General features: G+C 32.8%; 1 protein-coding gene across 1 annotated transcript in view; it reads left to right on the top strand.

Annotated features, from left to right (window-relative positions):
• LOC134726312 (polycystin family receptor for egg jelly-like) overlaps positions 1–24582 on the top strand; it is a 97025-nt gene extending 72443 nt beyond the window's left edge. The window contains exons 18-27 of the mRNA XM_063590713.1: positions 134–367; positions 2506–2676; positions 5601–5761; positions 6261–6996; positions 7678–7798; positions 12659–12897; positions 15115–15289; positions 15488–16714; positions 21413–21545; positions 24076–24582. Coding sequence (XP_063446783.1) covers positions 134–367; positions 2506–2676; positions 5601–5761; positions 6261–6996; positions 7678–7798; positions 12659–12897; positions 15115–15289; positions 15488–16714; positions 21413–21545; positions 24076–24079 — 3201 coding nt within the window. The 3' untranslated portion in view covers positions 24080–24582. The remainder of the gene's footprint in view (positions 1–133; positions 368–2505; positions 2677–5600; positions 5762–6260; positions 6997–7677; positions 7799–12658; positions 12898–15114; positions 15290–15487; positions 16715–21412; positions 21546–24075) is intronic.
• Positions 24583–25917: the final 1335 nt, after the last annotated feature.

Here is a 25917-nt window from a genome sequence, read left to right as displayed (position 1 = left end):
TAAATCATTTACGTAAGCTTTTACTGTAATGCTTTGTGTTGACTTATTAAATCAATAGCAAGGAACTAGCTAAAATGTGTAGCAGATGATTTAGAGCAATACAATTTGAATATGCGTTTGGCTTTTTTTTCAGATGAATTGGTTTCCAAGGCAAGATATCATAGAATGTAAATGTCGTCCAGCTTTTGGTTTAACATTTGGTAACACTTTTTATGTGGCGCCAAATACGATCGACTTCTCTACAGTGTTCTTACGGTTTGATATAACCAATCAAGGTCCTGTGATCGGGACTCTTGTTACGATATTAGTGATTTACGTTCTGCTTCTTATCTGGGCGAGACATCAAGACAAGAGAGATATTGTAAAGGTAAAGTTCTTTTCACTGATTTATTTTTAGCTCAACTGGCCCGAAGGGCCAAGTGAGCTTTTCTCATCACTTGGCGTCCGTCGTCCGTCGTCGTCCGTCGTCCGTCGTCTTCGTCGTCCGTCGTCGTTAACTTTTACAAAAATCTTCTCCTCTGAAACTACTGGGCCAAATTAAACCAAACTTGGCCACAATCATCATTGGGGTATCTAGTTTAAAAAATGTGTGCCAAACCAACCAAGATGGCCGCCATGGCTAAAAATAGAACATAGGGGTAAAATGCAGTTTTTGGCTTATAACTCAAAAACCAAAGCATTTAGAGCAAATCTGACATCGGGTAAAATTGATTATCAGGTCAAGATCTATCTGCCCTGAAATTTTCAGATGAATCGGACAACCCATTGTTGGGTTGCTGCCCCTGAATTGGTAATTTTAGGGAAATTTTGCTGTTTTTGGTTATTATCTTGAATATTATTATAGATAGAGATAAACTGTAAAAGCAATAATATTCAGCAAAGTAAGATTTAGAAATAAGTCAACATGATCAAAATGGTCAGTCGACCCCTTTAGGAGTTATTGCCCTTTAAGTAAATTTTAACCATTTTTCGTAAATTTTATTTCTTTTACAAAAATCTTCTTCTCTGAAACTACTGGGTCAAATTTAACTAAACTTGGCCACAATTATCCTTGGGGTATCTATTTTAAAAAATGTGTGGCGTGACCCGCCAAACCAACCAAGATGGCCGCCATGGCTAAAAATAGAACATAGGGGCAAAAGGCAGTTTTTGGCTTATAACTCAAAAACCAAAGCATTTAGAGCAAATCTGACAGTGGTAAAATTGTTAATCAGATCAAAAGCTATCTGCCCTGAAATTTTCAGACGAATCGGACAACCCGTTGTAGGGTTGCTGTTCCTAAATTGGTAATTTTAAGGAAATTTTGCTGTTTCTGGTTATTACTTTGAATATTATTATAGATAGAGATAAACTGTAAACAGCAATAATGTTCAGCAAAGTAAGATTTACATATTAGTCAACATGACCAAAATGGTCAGTTGACCCCTTTAGGAGTTATTGCCCTTTAATTTCAATTTTTAACCATTTTTCGTAAATTTTATATATCTTTTACAAAAATCTTCTTTTCTGAAACTACTGGGCCAAATTAAACCAAACTTGGCCACAATCATCCTTGGGGTATATAGTTTAAAAAATGTGTGGCGTGACCCGCCAAACCAACCAAGATGGCCGCCATGGCTAAAAATAGAACATAGGGGTAAAATGCAGTTTTCGGCTTATAACTCAAAAACCAAAGCATTTAGAGCAAATCTGACATGGGGTAAAATTGTTTATCAGGTCAAGATCTATCTGCTCTACAATTTTCAGATGAACCAGAGAACCCGTTGTTGGGTTGCTGCCCCTGAATTGGTAATTTTAAGGAAATTTTGCTGTTTTTGGTTATTATCTTGAATATTATTATAGATAGAGATAAACTGTAAACAGCAATAATGTTCAGCAAAGTAAGATCTACAAATGAAGCAACATGACCGAAATGGTCAATTGACCCGACCCCTTAGGAGTTATTGTCCTTTTAAGTCAATTTTTAACAATTTTCATAAAATTTGTAAATTTTTACTAACATTGTCCACTGAAACTACTGGGTCAAGTTCATTATAGAAAGAGATAATTGTAAGCAGCAAGGATTTTTCAGTAAAGTAAGATGTACAAACACATCACCATCACCAAAACACAATTTTGTCATGAATCCATCTGCTTCCTTTGTTTAATATTCACATAGACCAAGGTGAGCTACACAGGCTCTTTAGAGCCTCTAGTTATAAGTGTTAATTTTACTGAAAATATAAATAAAAAAAAAGTATCGAAATCAAATGCAATGAAGAACAATAACCGGTGTCTTATTTATGCTTTTGAGTTTTTTACTAAAATTAACTGTAGAATCATTGTGCACGAAATATTTTTTTAAATATTTTAATCATGTTGTTTATCCTCCAAAATAGTGTGGATTTAAAATTATGTTAAGTCTTGAGTGATATATATGATATAATCTAATAAACAATAAAAAAAAATTGAATGTTATCAAAATTTATAATTATGAACTAAGTCAGAGTTTCTAAATCTTTTTAGTGGGGAGTAACACCATTAATTGACAACTTCGTTGACGACACATATTATTATCTAGTAACAGTCTATACAGGAATGAGACGAGGGGCAGGTACTAAGTCCAGGATAGGATTTATAGTTCATGGAAAAGATGGGGATACAGGAATACGGGAATTATCTGATGGCGTCAGATCGGTAAGCCAGTATTCTTTGTTTTGAGTTCAAAAAAGTAAAATATTCACTTATCACAGTTTTATCATATTATTTAGTTTGTTTTAAATATGATGAAATGCCATTCAGTTTTCTCAATAACAAAGTTTATTATGTTCCTTACGTCATAACTACAATACCCATCCCTTTTCACGAATTTGATCTACCGAATAAGACTATTTACCGGATTTGTAATAACATAAGCAACACGATGGGTGTCACATAAGGAGCAGGATCTGCTTACCCTTCCGGAGCATCTGAGATCACCATCAGTTTTTGATGGGATTTGTGTTGCTTAGTCTTTAGTTTCTTCGTTATGTCTTCTTTTCTACCATTTGTCTGTTTGTCTTTATTTTTAGACATGGCGTTGTCAGTTTATTTTCAATCTATGAGTTTGACTATTCCTTTTAGTATATTTCGTCCCTCTTTTCTGAGATCTAGATCCTTATCGTTGTAGTGTTAATTTCGGATCTTAAAAAGAAAACAAATATATTAATGTGATGTCTTAATCGGCCATGTGTGAAGGACTTCGAACTATATTTTGTTACAAACGTGATAATTTCCAATTGTCAACTTCCAATTTCCCAGCAGTAATATACTATCTGTGCATATATAAAGAAATAAGAAAACGTTGTAAATTAACTCATCAAAGATAACAGGACTAAACTTAGCATATACGCCAGACGCGCGGTTTGTCTACAAAAGACTCATCAGTGACGCTCGAATTCAAAAAAGTTAAAAAGGCCAAAATTTAAGACCACCATCTGTTTACACTATATCGACTTTATCAAAAAACGGATGTGCTTCTTACAAACAAAATTGAGCAAACAGAGTCATGAGGAAGAGCTACTTAAATTGAAACGTCATATTTAACGGTCAATATCATCAATGTGTTGACCGGTACGATCGTATGTATCTCAACTCACTAGCAACATGTGTTCGCGGTCTTAGATTGTAAGATACCGGAATATTACAATCTATTTAATTCACCGAGGGTTCCAAAATTGTAATATTGCAGTAATCCCTTTATATGTCTGATCTGTTGATTAAGACCAAGTGTGTTATACTCCTTGTTATGACATTTTGACGAGTGCGGATTAGCATGGCGGGAACATGATGCATAGCAAGGGACGTTTACCTTGCTGAGGCACCTAATCTTGCACTCTTAGAAGATGATGCGAATCACACTTATTTTACTTGGTACTTTGATATTTATACGTATTTTTACGCCTTTCCCAAGTCAGGAGCCTCTGACCTTTGTTAGTCTTGTATGCATTTCAATTTTAGTTTCTTGTGTATAATTCGTAGTTTAGTATGGCGTCCATTATCTCTGTGCTAGTATAGATATTTGTTCAGGGGTCAGTTGAAGGACGCCTGAGGTTGTGGGATTTTCTCGCTGCATTGGAGACCTATTGGTGACCTTCTGTTGTTGTCTGTTCTATGGTGAGGTTGTTGTCTCTTTGACACATTCCCCGTTTCCATTCTCAATTTTATGTTGGTAACCTATATGTAAGATTTGAACATAGAAGAACTTCTATCATATATTCCTTTAATTATCCGTCATCATTTAAAAAGAAAAATATTAAAATTATGACTAATATTACAGATTTACCGATCGTCGTATCATACTGTGCCAGAAATTTATATTCAATGCGTACGTATACAAAGATATTCCACTTCTTCCACTAAATTCCAAATTTGTTGCAAGTATAATTCTTGCCAATACATGTACCACTTATCGCTTTCTACTTTTGTTTTAATGACAACAAACTTATAACTCATTTTGAGACAATTTTAGCGCAAGGTCAAAATTTAAGTTTTGGATTTGATTTCGTTACTTACATAAAAAAAAATACATCTTGTATCAACGAGATATTCTACGTTTGTTATTGTGGAAATAGTTATTTGCTGTGAAATTTTTCCAAACTTATGATTTTATACATTGATCATAACAATACAAATTTGGTGATTAATCTTCTTCAGTTTAGTTTTCAACCGATCCTCATCGTCAATTTTCTAGAAGAAAGTAAGTATCTATGTGAATCAGATTTTTTCTTTCTTTTGTTACTTCTTTCGACATCGGACTTCTTCTCTAAAACTGTGATTTGCTGTGCATATTGTGGTGCGTATTATTTTCTTCATCGGCTGCAGGTAAAGAGGGCGGGTTGAAATCTCAAAAACATGTTTAACCCCGCCGCATTTTTGTGCCTGTCACAAGACAGGAGCCTCCAGCCTTTGTTTGTCTTGTATTATGTTTAATTTCAGTTTCCTGTGTATAATTCGGAGTTTAAGTATGACGTCCAATATCACTGAACTAGTATGGATATGTGTTTAGAGGCCAGCTGAAGGACGCCTCCGGTGGGGATGTTACTCACTGGATTTAAGACCCATTGGTGGTTTTTGGCTGTTGTCTGCTCTATGGTGGGGTTGTTGGCTTTTTGACACATTTCCCATTTACATACTCAATTTTATTACCTGTATCTGTGGTATCATTTATTTGAAGTTTGATAGGATGGATGCTTTCAAAAAAAACACAGACCATTGAAATTTATTATCCCAATTTAAAATGAAAATAATTTACAATTTGGAGAAAAATAAAATGACGTTTTAAAACATTAGATCATCTTTTCAAGTTCTTCGGAATTATGTCGCCAGGTGAAGGGCAAGAATTGTGTATAAAATGAAATAGCAATCAAACGGTTTCACACTTTAATAACCAGTTTCTGTTTTTCACATTTAACAGTGCCATAAAATAATAATATACATTCAAACAAAAATTATTGTCCCTTTACGGACCCAATTAAACCATTTTAAATTGTTACGGTTTTGCTGTGGAAATAAAGAAAGACAATATTGTCTTGTCTCTATGTATCTTTGTTATATATTGAAACAGTTGATTTTTGTTTCAGGAAATACCAACTGCAAGTGTTGTACATTTCCTGATGTCAACACCATATCCGCTAGGAGACTTAAGCTATGTTTACATATGGCATGATAACTCAGGTGAAAGCGATTCTTCATCATGGTATTTAACTCGTGTTGATGTAGAAGACATACAAAAGAGGGAAAGGTAGTGTGATTGTTAAAATCCGTGTAGTTTATATTTTGATTTGAGCGTCACTGATGAGTCTTATGTAGACGAAACGTGCGTCCAGCGAACTAAATTATAATCCTGGTACCTTTGATAACTATTATGTTGATAAACTGTATTTATGGAGGTTCAGATAATCCAGATTATAACTTCAATGTTGAATTTTTTAAAGGCGGAAAGGGCGCATCAAGAAAATTGTTGAACAATTTTATTTCTTTATAAAACGTTTCCTTAAAATAATCCGTGTCGTCTAACAAACACTCGGAAATCTATTTTAAAGCCTCCATATTCAACAAATATGAATTATTTGCTTCTCTGTTTTTCCAGAAAAATTAGAATGTATTTTTACCTTTTAGTTGCATTGTAAGATACATTATCTCGCTAATTTAATGAATTCCGCTATTTTTCATTCAAATTAGTAAATACATTTTATGAATTCCATTGAACATTAATATGTATATCTCTAATCTCAATGCAGGTTTATTTTCCTATGTGGTAAATGGCTATGCTTAGATACAGTTGAAAGCAGTGTAGATGCTGTCCTTCCAGTTTGTGGAAAAGAAAATGTTACGACGTTCTCAAATATGTTTACTCTTAATATAAAAGAAAACTTAGCTGATAACCATATGTGGATTTCAATATTCTTCCGGCCGACAAGCAGCCATTATACAAGATGTCAGAGACTAACATGCTTCCTTTTATTTGTTTTTTTAACAATGATAGGAAATGCAATATATTTTCGTGACGAAGACGAGTACTCAAATGCTGGATCAGATATTCATGCTGGTCCCTTTTCATTATCATTGACAGCAACTTACATTGCATTAATATCTGCTCTAATTTCAACACCTACCACCGTATTAGTAATTTTGATGTTCAGTAAAAGTAAACACAGGAAAAATAATAATGATACTAAAGATACTTCACGAAAATATAGAATACCGGTATTGGATTTTTGGTTGGATAGCTTAATGGCAGATAGTCGTAAGTTAGAGAAAGCTCTCGTTTCAAAGGGACTGTTCAACACTGAGAGTACTATTTTTCCATATTGGTTTCAATATATAGCATGGATTTTGGCACTATCAGGAATAGGAGCATGTTCCGTCTTCTTGGCTCTTTATAGCGTCGAATGGGGGAACAATAAGTCTGAGAAATGGCTGGGACAGTTTTTCCTGTCTTTTTCTAGCTCGATCTTTCTACTGGATCCATTAAAAGTAAGTAACATATAGTTTAACAAACTTAAAAAATATATTTTCACTGTTGTAACTAATTTACTTATCATCAGTTAAAAGTATACGCATTTTGTAATATAGTTCATTCAATTTGTGTTTTGTTCTCTTGCACATTTTATTTTGTTTTTATTATCGACATTTGAGGTCAATGAAGGTGGTAATTGTTTTTTCAAATATTTTTCGAATGTTGTGAAATATATCGGGATGATTTTGACTACATGCCCGTGCGTTGCACTAAAATTGTTAACGTTGATTTTACCATGTTTATTACACACAATGTGTCAATATCTCTGCTAGTACACTCCTAATACCCGAGAGTACAATAAGCCCAGTAGCCATTGTACGATTGTACTGAATTTAGAGTACGGAAATTGTTTGTTTTAAGTTTGCTGTTTTAAAAGGCATTTTAACTTCAAGAAACCTGATGTCAACCTGATTCTTTGTCTGGATTTGACTATAGTTTCGTTTGATCAGCTCTTTAACCTTTGTTTAAGCATTTTAAACTTTTAATCATTCTAGACGAAACATTTAATGTCGAAATTTGCTTTTGATGCAGAAAATTTGTCCCGTTTATGTGTTTATGACACGCATTCATAATTTCTTAAAGACACCTTATTGAGAATTACTGGTTACATATTTTATAACGTATGTTTTATTTAATAGATCATAGTTATGTCTGCAGTATTTGCAATGTTAGTAAAGCAAATCAACAAGTTCAGACCTACAGGACTAGAAAGATCATTCATTCTCAAGAACTACAGGCACACTTTCGGATGCGAAATAAGTAAGTAATTGGTGCACGTATGACATTTCTATGTATTTGCTCAGCATATAGTTATTTTAAACGCAAACTTGTCTGTCATTACCCTTGCATGAGACTGGTACGTATCAAAATGGGATTCTAAAATCGTTAATTTTGAATATAGCTCGTCTCAGCTAACAACTATGCAAAACGTTTTAGATTATGGTCGAGTAGGCATAATGTCTCGAAATATTTCTTTTGTTCTGTCTAAAAACGACTTTGCTGACGTGAATCTCGCTGGTTAACATATTGATGATACTTATCTGGTTATTAAGAACAATAACAGATTGATAAATGTATAGTATGTAACACTTAGACATCACCTAATTCTGTTTATGTGAAATCCTTAACCCATAGTTATGCCGAATGTCAAAAATAAAAGCAAGGTTTCTCGTTATAACATAAACTACACGTTCACCAGTAGATAATCAGACAAATAAAAGATACATTTGTGATAGGAAACGCTAGCCCTAAAATAACTTTACATTTGAAGACATGTAGATGCAGCAGCCTGTTTGGCTTAAATAATAATTTTTAAAATTGACTATGGATCTTAATCGACAACTGAATGATGCATGTTCCTGCTTTGAATAGTTCACTTTATGATAAATGCATGGCAACGATATTATCAGATTATTACATGGCATTTTTCATTTCGCATGTATTATCAGCCCTAGGTTTAATATCAGCCCAAGAGCCGCATGTTATGATCTTTTTATCATATGCCACAACAGTAAAGAAAAACAACAGATTAATGTATATATATTGATCATTTTACGTGGTTCCCGAAGTTCAAAGAGTAAAAAGGTTCACGGACGTAGGACCCAAAATTTGATACATTCAATATGAAATTTTTCTATCATATGCCTCAACAGAGAGAAAGAAAAAAAACACCAACAGTACTGTTTAATATAAATGAATCGAAAAAATAAATAATTCAACAATACTAGTATACATAATTATGACCATTGTTTGAAAAAGTTAAGAAACTTTCTAAATTATGTTGCAGAAGAAAATAAAAAAAAAAATAATTAATTAATTTGTTTGTTTTTGATTTAAATTTTATTATTTTTATTATTTCATACGATATACTTTCCATTATAATTGTTTTGTACACTACTTTGTAATGTTTTTCACTGAAAACGTAGCATTGAAGCGTATTTTCCGGAATTGGCCGAGTATCACCGGAATGCCATGTGATAACGTTACGGAAAGGCATGTGATAACAATCGAAGCATGTGATAAACTTTTCATATCAGCCAACTAACCACCAATTCGAAAAATATGAAATTTACGTCAATTTAATGCTATTATCATACGGTAAAATATATATGTTATCTAGTCTAAGTATATGATAATAATATTTTTCATAACGAGTGGGAATTTGATATTGGTTGATATCAACTCGCGTTCATTTAATTTCAACATAGTAATAATTGAGACTTCAACAAGTTCATTATTACTATTTAAATAAAATAACTAGAGTTCATAACAAGTATAGTCTTACCTCCTATACATGTCTTGGAACTTGATTGGTTAAATGCCAACCGTGGAGACCATGTATATTTCATTTTTGATTAGTAGGCGTTGTTTATTTTTATACACGGTAAGTAGTGATGTTACGTCCTTTTGTTAGAACGACACGGTGTTGATGGAAAGCTGTTATTGTTTGAATTGTCAGTAGGTTCTTTATATTGCAGACTTGTTAGTTTTCTCGTTTGAATTGTTTTACATTGTCTTATCGGGGCCTTTTATAGCTGACTATGCGGTATGGGCTTTGCTCATTGTTGAAGGCCGTACGGTGACCTATAGTTGTTAATGTTTGTATCATTTTGGTCTTTTGTGGATAGTTGTCTCATTGGTTATCATATCAAATCTTCTTTTTTATATTGATCACCACTAGTCTAAATACTACATTTTAAGATATTCGGTAAGATAAAATCGTTGCACAGTGTGCTTGTAACATAATACAATATATAGGGGTTAGTTAATCCAATATGGGGATCTAAGCTTCGCTCTCACCCCATATGGAATTTACTGACCCCATATATATCGTATAAGTCACTTATACACTATGTCCCCTAATAATATCCAATTATAACACGTTGATAAACCTTTTCTCTAATGGTCAACACTGTCATTGTGTAAACTAAAAATTCAGAGGTTCGATGATCTAATCATTTACACATTACACGTATGACGTCATATGTCATGTTTCTGTGTCAAACTTTAAAATCAGTATCTTTTTTTTCGCTTTTTGTACGCTTGTGAATGTAATAAAATCTTTATATCACTTTTTCGTATAAAAACTCCGAGGAGTATGATGCGAAAAATATTGTTTTTATGGAAGACATTGATAACAGGCCACAACCATATTATGAGAAAATGTTTTCACTTATGGTTGTGGTCTGTTATCCATTTCTTGCATGAAGATCTATTTATCGTATCACAATGCACGGAGTGTGATACAAAAAAGTGATATGAAAATATGCGTTAATTTGATTTACTTTTTATCATCAGTAGACAACATTACGGCATTTCCAATTGCTATTCATTTGGTCATGTTAAGGCTTTTTGTACGCTTCCGAATGTAATAAAATTTTCATATTAATTTTTCGTATTACACTCCGTGCAGTGTGATACTAGACATATATCTTCATGAAAGACATTGATAACAGGCCACAACGATACGAAAAAATGTAACCGGTTATGGTTGTTGCCTGATATCTATTTCTTGCACGATATTGCTCGTATCACAGGAGATTAATTGACTTATTGAGCACCAGTAGACGATATTACGAAATTTCCATTGACTATTCATTAGGTTATTGATAATTTTCAACCCCCAAGGGTGACTGGGGTAAGAAATATGGTCACTTGGTCTTCTCCCGACCGGCAGTAAAACGCTTGCCGAAGGTGGGCGTCCGTTTGGCTGTGCGGGATGTATCAAGTTCGCAGTCACGTCCGGTCAGAAGGGGGACGTTAAATCCGATGCCTCGTGTAAAGAGAGTACCACGCTCTTTGCACGTTAAGAACCCTTGCAGCAACTCTTTGAGGGGTCCGTAGGTGGCCTGTTGCAAGGCAAAATTTCTGTTCCTATCCAATATACCCTCATTTTCCAGTGGCAGTCCAAATTTCCCCGACCATCATCCCAGATGGCCTCTATTGTATTAACCTTCCTATTGTATTTTTTTGTGAACTTGTTCTCGTCCTGAATATGCATGAAATATTTGCCACTGGACGTTAAGCAACCAACAATCAATCAACAATCAATGATAACTTTCAAAAGTAAGGATGATGGAAACGGACTAATGTGATTTCTTCAATTATATACAAAACACTCACACTTCTCACCTGTAAATCTTCAATTTATCTAAACTGCCTGATATTCAAGTTTAACATCAGAACAGGACATTTGACGTCATACAGCTGGTATGTGCAAAAGACTAGATCAACGGTTCGCGGGATTTTAAATTAAGCAAAATGAAAGTGTTGACCATGAGAGAAATATGTTAACATTGGTTAGAGGTATAGGGGGAGGGTTGAGATATCACAAACATGTTTAACCCCGCTGCATTTTTGCGCCTGTCCCAAGTCAGGAGCCTCTGGCCTTTGTTAGTCTTGTATTATTTTAATTTTAGTTTCTTGTGTACAATTTGGAAATTAGTATGGCGTTCATTATCACTGAACTAGTATATATTTGTTTAGGGGCCAGCTGAAGGACGCCTCAGGGTGCGGGAATTTCTCGCTAAATTGAAGACCTGTTGGTGACCTTCTGCTGTTGTTTTTTTTATTTGGTCGAGTTGTTGTCTCTTTGACACATTCCCCATTTCCATTCTCAATTTTATTTACAGCATCGCTTGATATCAACTCTCGTTATTTAGTTTAAAAAGTAAAACAGTAATTTAGTTCGCCAGACGCGCGTTTCGTTTACATAAGACTCATCAGTGACGCTCATATGAAAATATTTATAAAGCCAAGGATAAAATATTCCAAAAAAGTTGTGCCAAATACGGTTAAGGTAATCTATGCCTGGTATGAGAACATCCTTAGTTTTTCGAAAAAAAAAGTTTTTTATTGAGATTTATGTAAACATCGAAATATTGACTACTGGGCTGGTGATATCCTTGGGGACGAAATTCAACTAAATTCAAGCGAGATTCAATTCTCTATCGATTTGAAATCTATATATACGTCTTTTATGAGGTAGGTTTTTAAGGATATGATGATCAAATAATCAAAACAAATTCCCACTCATAATGTTGTACTGTAATACCACTGTCCCAGGTTAGGGGTAGGGTTGGGATCCCGCTTACATATTTATGCACACATGTTTGTATTCAAATTCAAAGATATAAAACATAAAAAGCACTTATAAACCAGTTTTGAACTGTAGGGATCATGTTGATCTGAACACCCCTTTAAAACTGGACAAGGGATTATTTATTCACATTCAGTGTTTCAGTTAACTATCATACTTATTTTCTTCAGTAAATTCAGTACTGTTAAGAAATTTGTAATCAATTAAGATATAAGCAGTCTATGTTCTGACCGCTCAGTAGTTGTTAGTTACATGTACAAACTAGCAACATTCTGAATTGTCTAAACAGCTAATGATCAGAACAGTAGTAACTGCAAGTCATATGTCACAACGGTAATGAATTTCAAACAACAAAATATTTGAAAGTTTACTTAAATTCCTACCAAACCTTATCGTTTTTTAGTTTCAGACTTAGATGTTTTTTTTAAGGTAAGCGTTGCCAATTAAGACTTAATTTGTTTACTAGTGAAACATGTGAAAGGAAAACAACAGGTTTATCTAAATGTTTACAATTTTTGCAGATAAACGACTGCCTGCGTCACCACTCAACCATTCGTCAATCGAAAAATCTCGCAACGAAAGGCAGAAGGACATTCAAATGATGGAAAGTATCCAACAAGTTCTCATTACGTGTTTCTGTTTATGGATTATATCTAGTATAAGCTACAGTTATAAAGATGACAGATCGTATAATTTTCACCAAAACATTGCCAACAAGCTTCTGACTCCTCAAAATAAAACACTGCAGCAGTTTGGCAAGGTAAGGTAATGCTTCACAGTCAAATTACAAGAACATCCAAGAACGTTTAGTGGGCAAGGTAAAATATTTAAACAAATCACAATACCTTGTACAATAACCCTGGTGGGACAAATATGAAATATGACAAATTCAAACTAGATATGCGTGTATTGGGTCCTTGATATATTTCCAAGTTTCAAATAATTTGGTGGATGCTTGCCAAGGTTATCATCCGAAAATAATTTTCTACTTTCAAAATTAGAAATCTGGGATATTATTTTAAACAAAATGTTGTGTGCATTATATATTTCATCCTATATGTTGTGTGCATTATATATTTCATCCTATATGTTTTTGATAAAATAATTACTATTAATTAAATTAAATATCTAAAAATAAACCACTCCAAATTAGACATTTCTGCAATTAAAGAATGTATGTGTCTCTTTACGTGGTATATTTTACAAACTAAATCTGATAATTCTTAATTTATTTGAATTACTGTGTAGTGTTGTAAGAAAACTAGACTAAGGGTCATGATTTTTCTATCTTTTCTAAAGCAATTAGAAGAAGTCAGTTATGTGATAACTCTATCAAAAATAAATGTCATTACGCTCATTTTTTAATTAGAACACAGGAGCCAGGGCATACATTTTCTTAATGAAACTAAATCAAGGCAAAGATGTTGGCATGCTTAGGAAGAAAACTTATTCTGTCTTAAAAAAAACAAGCATACATGCATAACAGGAGGACGAAAGATACCAGAGGGACAGTCAAACTCATAAATCGAAAAAAAACTGACATCGCCATGGCTAAAAATGAAAAAGACGAACAGAAAAACAATAGTACAGTTAAAACAACATAGAAAACTTAAAAATAAACACACGAACCCCACAAAAAACTAGGGGTGATCTCAGGTGCTCCGGAAGGGTGAACAGATCCTGCTCCACATCTGGCACCCATCGTGTTACTTATGTGATAAAAAATCCTGTAAATAGTCTAATGCAGTAGGTCACATTCAAATATATAGCGTTCTTTAAGATCATATCATAATGATCTATGACATACTTGACGATTTCCTGTCAACTTCCCATTCTCTACAGGGACTTACCCACTTCCCTATCGTTTAACGTTTACATATATCAATCGACACGTAACACGCATGTGTGTTTACATTATACTGGTTTTCTTTAACAATGTTGTGATCACGACGGAAACACCTCCAGGAGGAAGAAAGTATGGAATTTTGTTTTACGGTTACCATCATAAACTGTGGGTCTGTGTTTCAACTCAAAAGAGCCATGTTATTGTGATCTAAGATCTTGATAATCAAGAATTTCGTCTGATTTGTCAATTACCTAAAAAAACATCATAAAAATACTGACCGCCGAGGAAAATTAATTCAAAACGGAAAGTCCCTAATCAAGTGCAAAATCAAAGAATAAAAACACATCAAACGAATGGACAACAACTTTCATATTCCTGACTTGGTACAGGCATTTTCAAACTGGTAGAACATGGTGGATTGGACCTGTTTTTACAGCGTTAAACCTCTCACTTGTACAACAGTCGCGTCAAATCTCATAATAATGATAATGATGGGTGAGGAAAACAAACAGACACAACCGGTAAAAATGTCAAAAATAAAGGTAAACAGTTTAATTCGGCAGGTCACATTTGTACCAATTGTGACCTACTTCCTATTTTGAGAATGTAGATTTGCATGGCAGACTATGTATGGACTCATTCGAGTTTCTCTCGGTGTGTAGTATTTTCGATTCCCTCATTGTCTGTTTATTTTTATCTAGATTTGTATATTTCAGAAGATTTGAATTCAACATTGATAAACTACTATTGCCTCAAAATTATCACTGATGTAATTCCTTAATAAATATAGATATATTGAGAATAATGATATCAACCTGTAATATAATTATTCATTATAAGAAGTTTGAGACAGATTTAAGGTGGGACGATATTGACTGAAGTGTGAGCAAACAATATTGGTTGTTTTTTTCTATAATTATTTCCTGTCTCATTTTGTAGTTTCTTTAAAACGTTTGCCATTAGTATTGGTGAATATTAGTAAAACAAAAGATACATTTTAGTTGTGGTAGCCACGATGCAAATATAACTCTGCTATTTTGTGTGATTAAATTTGTATTACGGGGATCATTTGAACAGATAAGTGCATTAAATAAAGCAACACACGTCCAACTTATATATATTTTTTTTTAGATAACACACGTCAAGGATTATGTGAAATGGCTGCGATATACAGCGTTTCCAGAGTTGTATCCTGAAACTGATTATACAGGAAAACGTTTACATTGGAGACTTAGACAAAATTTCAATGATTTGACAAGTTTAAGAGTTGGACCACCTCGACTGAGACAACTTCGGGTCACAGATTGTAAGGAAAACCGTTTTATCTTATATTATAACGTTCATATGAAATTCAAATTACATTAAGACTTAAGGTTTGGGTTATAATCATCAATCATAGTACATGTCGTAGCAAAATAAAAAAGAGTATTTAAACATGTTTGCTTGAAACAAACACTTTTACGAAACATTTGTTTACAGGTTGTTATTTTCTTTTTATTTGCAGCTTCTGAAGTCTTTCCTTTTTTTGGTAAAATTCAAACGAGACCAAAATACTACTTACCGATGGAGGAAAACAGAGATTTTTGTTTTGGTTGGGTGAGTGGTATATGTGACAGAGAAAAAGTGGCACGTTCATTTTCGTATGCTGGGTGGAAATTCACGAGTGCCGTTGATATATGGGGTCTCCCCATACCTGGACGCTATAGCACATACGGAGGTGGCGGATATATTACCGAACTAGCTGTAAACTTTGATTTTTCAAACAGAACTTTAAACGAATTAACAGACTATTTATGGATTGATAGAAAAACACGAGCTATTTTTCTAGAGTTCAACTTATATGCACCGGATCTCAACCTATTCGCGTACAGCATCTTTTTAGCAGAATTTCCTGAGACAGGAGGAATAGTAACCTCGTATTCTATATATCCATTCCGAATTTATTTTCATCTTGGTACGAATGGTATCTACACATTAATTTGTGAAATATTATTTTTATTATGTCTAGTCGCTTTTACAGGCAAGGTCATGTCAGGTATTATGAAGAAGAGAAAAACGTTTTTCAAAAGTATCTGGAACATTCTAAACTGTTGTTGCATATCCCTGGGTTTTGTGTGCATTTCAATGTATGCTGGGCGTCATATTCTTGCATCTCAAACCATGGAAAAATTCAAGGAAGGTCCGAAGCAATTTATAAATTTTCAGCATATTGCAATATGGGATTTGTTGTTTAATTTGCTGCATGCTACTTTGTTATCATTGTCAACATTAAGATTGATCGGTATTCTAGGCTATGACAAACGAGTCTGTAAAATTTTCTTGGTTTTTAATAATTGTGCAAAGGATTTATTCTGGTTTGGTATTTTTATTCTGTACGTATTTTTGTGTTATGCCGGTCTAGGATATTTGCTGTTCGGAAAATATATTGAATCCTATCGTGATATATTTGAATCTATGGGAACATTATTCATTAGTATGATGGGAAAGAGCAAATTCACAGAAATAAATGAGAAGGATCCAATAATAGCACAATTTTATTTCTTTACTTTCATCCTGGTGATAGTATTTACATTACTGACCATGTTTATGGCCATTCTTGGTGAGAGTATCAGTGCAGTACATACCATGAACAAACGGAACAAAGCGGAAGAATTGATTGAACGTTTGTGGAATAAATTTAAGAATATGTTCGTAAGAAAGTTAGAACCTACGCAAAATTACAAGAAGCAACGTAAGTGTTTTTCTAATAAAAAAACATATTTCTTGTCTCTTAAGGAATATAATTACGATTTTTTTAAAGAATTGGATATTGATGAAAGTTATTAAAAAGAGCCCTTTGCATGTTTAAAAGTAGATAGTGGTGCGATTTTAAAAATAACATGGAGAAATAATCGGTTGAAACTAGTTTTAAAGCTAGCTCAACCTCCCGCTTGTATGATAGATGATTATAGTTAGGTGATAGTTCCGTTATATTAAAGAAAAAAGAGGGATACAAGATATAATAGATTAATGAGACAATAATTGGGATACAGAAGCGAAAACTGTGTAAACATACATCACAGACGTACAACACAACTAACTAAAAAAATTAAACAAATTGTTTTATTTATCTAGCAAACACACCAACAAAAAAGGTGTAAATGACAATAAGTTTGACAATGATGTATGACGTAAAAAATAGTTTTGTCGTTGATAGTACATACAGTGTATAGTATGAATTTTCTCAATAAAATAAAAATTAAGTAAATATAAATACAAGGATAAGCCAAAAAGAAACAACCCTGTATAACCTTTATGGCCTTTCGCACTGCAGGACCCACCTGCCCCAGATATTTAAGAGTAAAAAAGGGTTAATCATCTAATTGCAGGATGCATAAATAGCGAGTCACGTCAAAATTCATACGACAGAAAGAAACTTAATGGCACGAAGACTAATAACGGAAAACTTAAAGTAAAATAAAAAGATACACAGCTTTAGCAACTATATCATCTGCGACATAGATATTTAAAAACAGTTTACCCCTTTTAGAGTCGGTACAACTTTAAAAAACAATGATTTTAAACTTACAGCTTGAAATCCTGGGTCAAAAGCTTCCTTGTAAGCAAGAAGCCACGGTTAAGGACACCATGAGAGAAAAATCAAGCCCGGGTATACGGTATCAACATGAGAGAGAAATGTATTACATATACAACCAATGTTGAAATGTTGCTTTAGAAAAATTTAAATTCATATTTGAAAATGAATGCGTCTCTTTTGTTGGAGAGCTTAGTTCTTTTAAAATATCTCCTCATTGTTAACTTCTAGAGGTGAGCGTAAATTTGGAGGTGAATTAGTTGTATTTGTCGTTTTCTTCTATCAAATTCAATTAAAAAAATCAAAGAAAGGATGATTCAAATACGTGTCTTCAAAGTTCTATTAGTTTTTCGTTAGAAGCTCTTGTATGAATAATGTCTCATCTATACTATAAAACGAGTAGACCTAATGTTGTGTGTCGCCTCTCTTCCTCCTACAATGAACAATATTCCTCTGTGTATATATAGGTATCATGCATAGTCGCATTTGTCATCCATTCTATGAATATTCAGTTTGGATTATTTTGGGAAAAAACGAAAATAAAGGTGTCAGACCACCAATTAAAAGTCCCTATCTGTTCAACCAAATTTTGCAATTTTCATAGCTTTCTAAATTTTTTATCTTAAGTTAAACCTCTTACAAACCAGGTATGTCCTGAATCGTACAGGTATCACCTTTCATCGTGCCAATTTTCGACATACCTTTAAAGCCATATAAGAAAGAAGAGACCTTCCGAATGGATGTCCACTAAAAATAACCCCTGGTTTTCTTGAAATCTTAAATTAGTATACTATGGAGCGCATTAATCCTCAATTTTTAATTTCAACTCATAGACAAGTAAATTTGGGCTCAAAATGGTCTTAATATATTTCTCTTTCACCAAATGTTTCATTTCTGCAAATTTGTTGGGTAGTTTAAGTAAACGATGACATCAAATGCACTATTTTTTGTCCCGAGTAGGCCTTTTTTTACATACGTTCTAAATTTGAAGGAGTAATTGGTGGTCTGACACCCAAAGAGCCAAAAAAATTGCTCAGAAATCTTTGCTTTGCTTTATTCTTAATCCTTAGTCAATTTGAAGTCAGAAACAGCTTATCTGAGCATAATGTGACTTATATTACAAATTTCACAGCTCAATTTAAACTGACTGCAATGTATGACTTTGATAGAAAATACTTGAAAATTTCATTTTGGGCTACAGGAACATAAACTTTCAATATCAAGATCAGTTTTGTTGATTTTTTTCTTGTTTGTTCTACTACTTAAAAGACTTTCCACAATTTTTAACATGGGTTAAGTAAAAATTCAAAGGTATTGAAGAGTCAAGGAATATTGACCCCCCTTTTTTACACCTGGTGTAAGTAATGGGACTATTAAATGATCAAAAGTGCAGTCATGGACATTTAACTGTTTTTATTGACTATCAATTGATACAACTTAAGGTATTAAACTTTCATTTGAGATAATGATTGGGATTTTTGTGAGTTTTTGTAATGTTTACATCAGGCTATGTTATCTGCCAAATACATGCTATGACGCAATGATATAAGGGATAAAAATCAAATAATTTCATTAAATCTTGATGAAAACAACTTTTATTGGTAGTAAAATAACCATGTTTTAATGTTGATACCACAGAAACAACTTACTGTGCATTTATAACAATTTGGGACATTTTTTTTTATGTAAAGCATATTGTCAGGGTGAGAAAAGCTTAAAATAGCACAAATTCAAGTTTAAGGCTCTGAGTTTGCAATATGTGACTTTTTACCCCAAAAAAGATTGAAATGTGACTACTATCACTTCATATGATCATTTAAGTAAAAAAAATCAATTGTTTTCGAAATTTGAGGTTTCACAGCATTTCCCTTAAAGGTGTCAGACCACCAATTAAAAGTCCCTATCTGTTCAACCAAATTTTGCAATTTTCATAGCTTTCTAAATTTTGTATCTTAAGTTAAACCTCTTACAAACCAGGTATGTCCTTAATCGTACAGGTATCACCTTTTTCTCGTGCCAATTTTCGACATACCTTTAAAGCCATATAAGAAAGAAGAGACCTTCCGAATGGATGTCCACTAAAAATAACCCTTGGTTTTCTTGAAATCTTAAATTAGTATACTATGGAGCGCATTAATCCTCAATTTTTAATTTCAACTCATAGACAAGTAAATTTGGGCTCAAAATGGTCTTGATATATTTCTCTTTCACCAAATGTTTCATTTCTGCAAATTTAATTTGTTGGGTAGTTTAAGTAAACGATGACATTAAATGCACTATTTTTGTCCCGAGTAGGCCTACTTTTACATACGTTCTAAATTTGAAGGGGTAATTGGTGGTCTGACACCTAAAGGAGTCCGGATATTCATTCGGTCATCAGACCGACTTTTATGGCAGACAAGACTACCGGGTTTAACGTTGAGAACCAATCGTATGATAGATTACAAAACGAAAACTTAATAAGCCAATCAGAGTGTTGTCCATATCGTAGTTTTAGATAGTAAGAACCACTTCTATTATACCTCGGTTTTAACTTAGTACACATAGGTTTCATTAGGACTCGGACGGGGACACTCAGGACAATTATTTTTGCGTTAATTTGCATGTGCTGTAATATATACAGACACTATATAATATATCAGTGATCGCCATGGAAAAAACTTTAAAAGTAAATAGAAAATTAAATACACTTTAATATTTATAATATGGATACGAATGTTCATAGCAGAGACATAGAATGTATTACATGTCTCTGTTCATAGTATACAGAAATACAAAAATAATGGACTATAACAGAAAGCCAAAATGATAACAGACTTTGAAAAAAAAGGCTGAGGGCTTAAAAATATTGTCCTGTCTCCATATACTTATATCACTTTTGATATCATTTCTTAAATTCTCCAGACATAAAATCTTTTATAAAAATTCTTCCTAAAAGAGAGAAAACATACTTTCCACCAAGCTTAAAATGCCCGCGATTTCGTTTTTAAGTCAAACAGGACTTCCGGTTTTCAACTTGCACATCAATTTCTTAAGAGTACTCGGGGACAGCACAATAATTATCGGGTTGATAGAGATTCACTCTATAATATAGCAGTGATCCGCTATGAGAAGAAACTTAAAATTGATAGTTAATAGCAAATACACTTTATTTATAGGATACGTATGTTTATAGTATTCAGAAACGCGAAAAAAATGGAATTTAACCGAGAAAAAAAAATAACGGACTTTGGAAACAAGGGAAATAAGACTGAAACTATTTCCAAGTACCTATGAATTTTGATACCTTTTACTGAAATTCTCCAGGCACAAAATATTTTACAAAATATCTCCCTACAACAGTATAAAAACTTTCAACCAAGCTCTAAATTCCCGCGATTTTGCAATGATATTTACAATAAGGATACAAGTGTAAAGGGTAGTTTGTATCTAATAGATATCTGACATATTTTAGTATCCACATCTGATTCAAACATTCACTAAATAAGTTGCTTCAAGGAAACTATAAAAACCAACGGTTTGTTTTACTGATATGAACTTCTTTCGTTGAATTGATTATCTTTTAATTTTTTATCCAAATAACTCATGAAAAACGTGAGAGGAAATGCCAAGGCGGCAATCATAAACCCTACGCCGTATGAAAACAAGGAGAGCAATGACCAAAAATAAAACGCCGAAAAACAAATCAAAATAAAACATATAAACAAGCAACACAAACCTTGCCAAAACATTAATAATTTACATTAGATAGAAACATTTATTTTCGTGTAACCAGGAAAACATGAAAACGAATATTTCAAGAATAGGACATGTAGAAAGTAATATAATGTTTTATTTCTGTTTAATTTTTTGTAGATTTTCAGAATACATCTATTGGTCTTCTGTACGACATAAGAAAAGCCTTTAACGATTCTGATGATGATAATAAGTTACCACGAGTTTCTACTGACTTCGTAAAGAGAGCAAAACGTATTTTTGATACCAATAAGTAAGCATGATTTTTTTCCGTTAACACAACAAGAAGTTGTAAAACTGAAGTAATATAAAGTTTAACACAGCATATATCTATCGAAGAGTAATTTGATGATATCAAGAATACTGTCTCACCACATTTCAACTATCAAATTCCTTGAGTTATTTGTTCTGAAATAGCAAAACAAGTATTTATTTATTCCGTAAAATTTATCACCGTTCGGTCAGAGTGATAGAGGGTGTTTAGAGGGAAAATATTCAAAAAAGTTAAAAAATAATAAGTTGAAAGATTCATTGATAAAATTATCAAAAGGTTTTAATTCCTATCGATATATACCAAATGAAAACAGACGCATGCCAATATTTCTTTTTTTTTAATTTTGTCTTAAATGAAGCGAGAAATTCTTTATTGTACTACAATGTGTATATGTGTCATAGATGTGAGTGTAGAACTTCAAAATTCATGAGACCGGACAACACTCGATGAAATATCACTTAATCAGAAATACAATCTATGAGATTTCATACACGATAGAATAATTTCTTTTGTAGTGTTTCAGACTAACAAAGGTCAATTCGACTTTTGAAATAAAAGTTGTTATGAACATTTATTTAATTCAAAAGATATCTAACAAAATAAGTTAAGGACAAAGTAAAATCTAAAAAAATACTGAACTCCGAGTAAAATTCAAAAAGGAAAGTCCCTTGAGCATGTGTTGAGGGTGGCATTCAAAAGCAAAAAAAAAATCAATATCGCTGATACTCCAAACAAATACGTTTCTTACTATTAATTATCTCGGAATTACAAATATCTAAAAGGATGTAAATGACTTGCTGTTGAGTTGAGTCTACGGTCGGGTTGTTGTCTCTTTGACACATTCTCCATTTCCATTCTCAATTGTATTTATCAAAATAGAATTATATAATAGCATATATAATATACACAAGCCAAATTAAAAATAAATAAACTAAAACCACGTAATAACGTGTGGCGATTCAAGGTGTCGTATCTGTACCAGAGAAAACTCCTACTATCGTGAAACGTATACACTAAACACTAAATGTATTGCATTTGATTCCGGTTAATTCGAATTCAACAAATTTGATTTAGTGAAATAATTATATTGAGTGAACAGAAGATGGACCGTTGTTTGTTAACATGTTATAGTCTTTGTTAGAGGGTCATTAACGGTCACAGAGAAGAGAGAATACATAATACATTAAAAAATGGGCCAAGTTAATTCAATATTATACTTTCAATCAATGCAAACGTATTCAACTGGAACATAGGGCAATACAGTTATATTTGTTTATATAGAAATAGTCTACATACAACTGAATTTTATGAAAACTAGGCATTAAGATTTTAAAGTACAAAAAAAAAGGATATAAAAAAAAGAGTTTTACCTCTGACGAATCAACAATTGATGTCAACATGTTGAACCTTTGAATATCTCTTCTTATTTTGTGCTGTTACACCATTGATATAGATCAGGGAAAATGATAGAACTTGCAAACATTTCAACCCCACCAAGTTTTTTTTTTGTCTGTCAGGACCCTGTAAATAAACTCATCATAGATACCACGACTAAATTTTGTATATACGTAAGACGCGCGTTTCGTCTACAAAAGACTCAGCAGTGACGCTCGAATCCTAAAAAGTTCAAAAGGCCAAATAAAATACGAAGTTGAAGAGCATTGAGGATCAAAATTCCCAAAAGTGTTGCCAAATACAGCTAAGGTTATCTATGCCTGAGGTAGAAAAGCCTTAGTATTTCAAAAAGTAATTCAGTGTTTGTATTATTGTAGCTTCTGTCATACTTATTTTATTTTCTTGTTGAAAAATAGAACAGATCGTCGTTATTCTCGTTTGGAGTGCATGAAGTGTTCACATTTTGCACTGCAAGTGTTTATATAGTTAACTACATACATTGTCTACACATTGGTCATGCTCAGTGTTTAAGTCCGTACGGTGACTTTAAGTTATATCCTTATTAGAAATCATAACCCGTTTGCCTGTTTTGGTATGTCCCTGTTTTTTTTCTTTATCTGTAAATGAACAATCTCTTTAAACTATACAATTTTTGAAGGATATTCAACTTAGAAAGAAAAGCAATGAGCTGAATCAATGTCTGTTTGTGAAGTTAACTAAAAATCGTTTTTCGTTACGTTGTGTATCAATAGATAACAATCATTGAAAGACAAGTTGATTTATATACGACATGATCAAAACTGATGTGCATAAAATACTTTACCATACAAGAGAAAAAAACACACAGGCTATAAAATAAAATGTATGTATTCGAATCTATCCAATAAGAAAAAAATAAAATATTTCTTTCTTCCAACTGATGATCAACACAAGTTAAAGTCTGTGTCATTTGGTCTCTCGTGGACAGTTGTCTCATTGGCAATCATACCGCATCTTCTTTTTTGTACTTATGTAAAATTGAGTTTTTTATCAAGATTTGGAGATGTAACGATTTAAAGAAGGAGAAATAATGATAAATAATAAATAATTATACTTTAACATTATTTAATTGCAGGTAAACAAAATAGCAGATGCTCTGTCGTCATTTCAATGTGTGTGAATGTTTTATTTAGCAGAAGAATGATATATGCATTAACAACTTGTGCTAAAATGACATTCGTATGAAATGTACAATGATTTCTCAAAGAACAAACTGTTTCGATGTATCATCAAAAGATTTCGCCAATGTAGTTACTACAGCTATAACAGAACACTTATGATAACTATTTAATTTCCCTAACATTGTAAATGTTGTAGATACTTATTGCATATCTGTATTCAGTTCTTTGGCTTTTTTTACTTTATCATAATTAATAGTTTGTTTTGCAGTACAATGTATGTTTTTTTTTTATTGAACACGGGCATCTTTGAAGTGGTACTTTGACTTGCCATACAAACTGGTGAGTCTCATTGTAAAATCTGTATCTATATGTGTTTTATATGTACATGTTGACAACACTATAATGACAAAAAAAGGCTGAATTTCCATAAGTCGGAATATAAATCACTCAAAGATACTTTCAAGTGGGTTCCAGAAAAAAAAAATGGTTTTGTATTTTTGTCTATTTGCTGAATAAAACACAAAAATTTTAAGGATACATTTTAATTAGTGTTGTCAACGGTTAACCGGTTAACCGGTTAACCGGTCGAACAACCGAATACCGAATACCAAAAACGCTAACCGGTTAACCGGACTTTTTTTTCAATTTTGATAGTTTTCATATAACTTTGCATGGAAATCATTAAAAAGATATGTTTTATTTAAAAATTGTCGTTGTTGTTATAAATTTGACAGATCAATTGTCCATTATATTGATTGCTATAGTTGATCATAAAAACATAAAATTAATTAGAGCTCGGGGCAGGACCTTAAAGAAACATGATTGGTAAACATGTTTTTTTAACAATAACTTTAAATTAGAGATGCAATTAAATTTTACTAATTAGTTCATTATTTCGTTTTTGGTCTTATATTGTGTAAACCAACATCTAAATGTGTAACCTCCGTAGTGCAAGGTTCAGTCTTACTTTAAACGAAATGCTTCCCCAAAATTTGTGAAATGCAAACCAATGTGAATGTACTCAAGGTATACGTGATAGTACGAGTAACATGCTTAAAGAAACAAGCAAACAACGTAAAGAAACAGAAAATTAAACAATGATCGGTTTCAGACAAATTCAATTCTACGAGATCAAGATGGTTTTTTTTATATCTGAAATTGGTTCAATTGCTATATAGTTGATACGGTGTATTTGTTTATTAAAGGTCAAATTTCTCCAGGAATCCTCACAGACAAGCCTTATTATGCCAAAGGACAAACTTCAATTCTTTAATCGTAATATTATGACTTGGATGAAAGGTTGTCAAATTGACACTCATACCACACCTTATAATTATTTGTACATGTAGAGTACTTTTGATAAGGCTTTTAAACGACAACTTAAACTACCGGTTAACCGGTTAATCGGTCGAACGATTATCCGAGTAACCGGTTACGCAAAAGTGTACGATTTGACAACACTAATTTTAATGATTATTTGTTTTATTTGAGAAATACAGTGTGAACTTTCATTCTAAACAATGCACGACTTTTTATTCGTTGTTCGTGGCGTTGGACTAAGTCCTAAATAATTCACAGTAACTGCGAGTACTCTCAGATCAGTACTTAGTGCCGTTTTGTTGTTGGGATGTACAAGTACCCGGCTACGTGAACTGTGTTTTTGTTAGATGTATTTCTATTTGTGTCCATCTGATGAATTAAGCCTTTTCCAACTGATATGTATTTTTCGTTATTTTATTGTACTATTACACCACTGTTCCTGGTTAAGTGAGGGTTGGGATCCCACCTACAAGTTT

The sequence above is a fragment of the Mytilus trossulus genome, chromosome 7 (assembly GCF_036588685.1).
Source record: "Mytilus trossulus isolate FHL-02 chromosome 7, PNRI_Mtr1.1.1.hap1, whole genome shotgun sequence".
Taxonomy (NCBI): domain Eukaryota; kingdom Metazoa; phylum Mollusca; class Bivalvia; order Mytilida; family Mytilidae; genus Mytilus; species Mytilus trossulus.
This window is presented reverse-complemented; position numbering and strand designations above follow the sequence as displayed.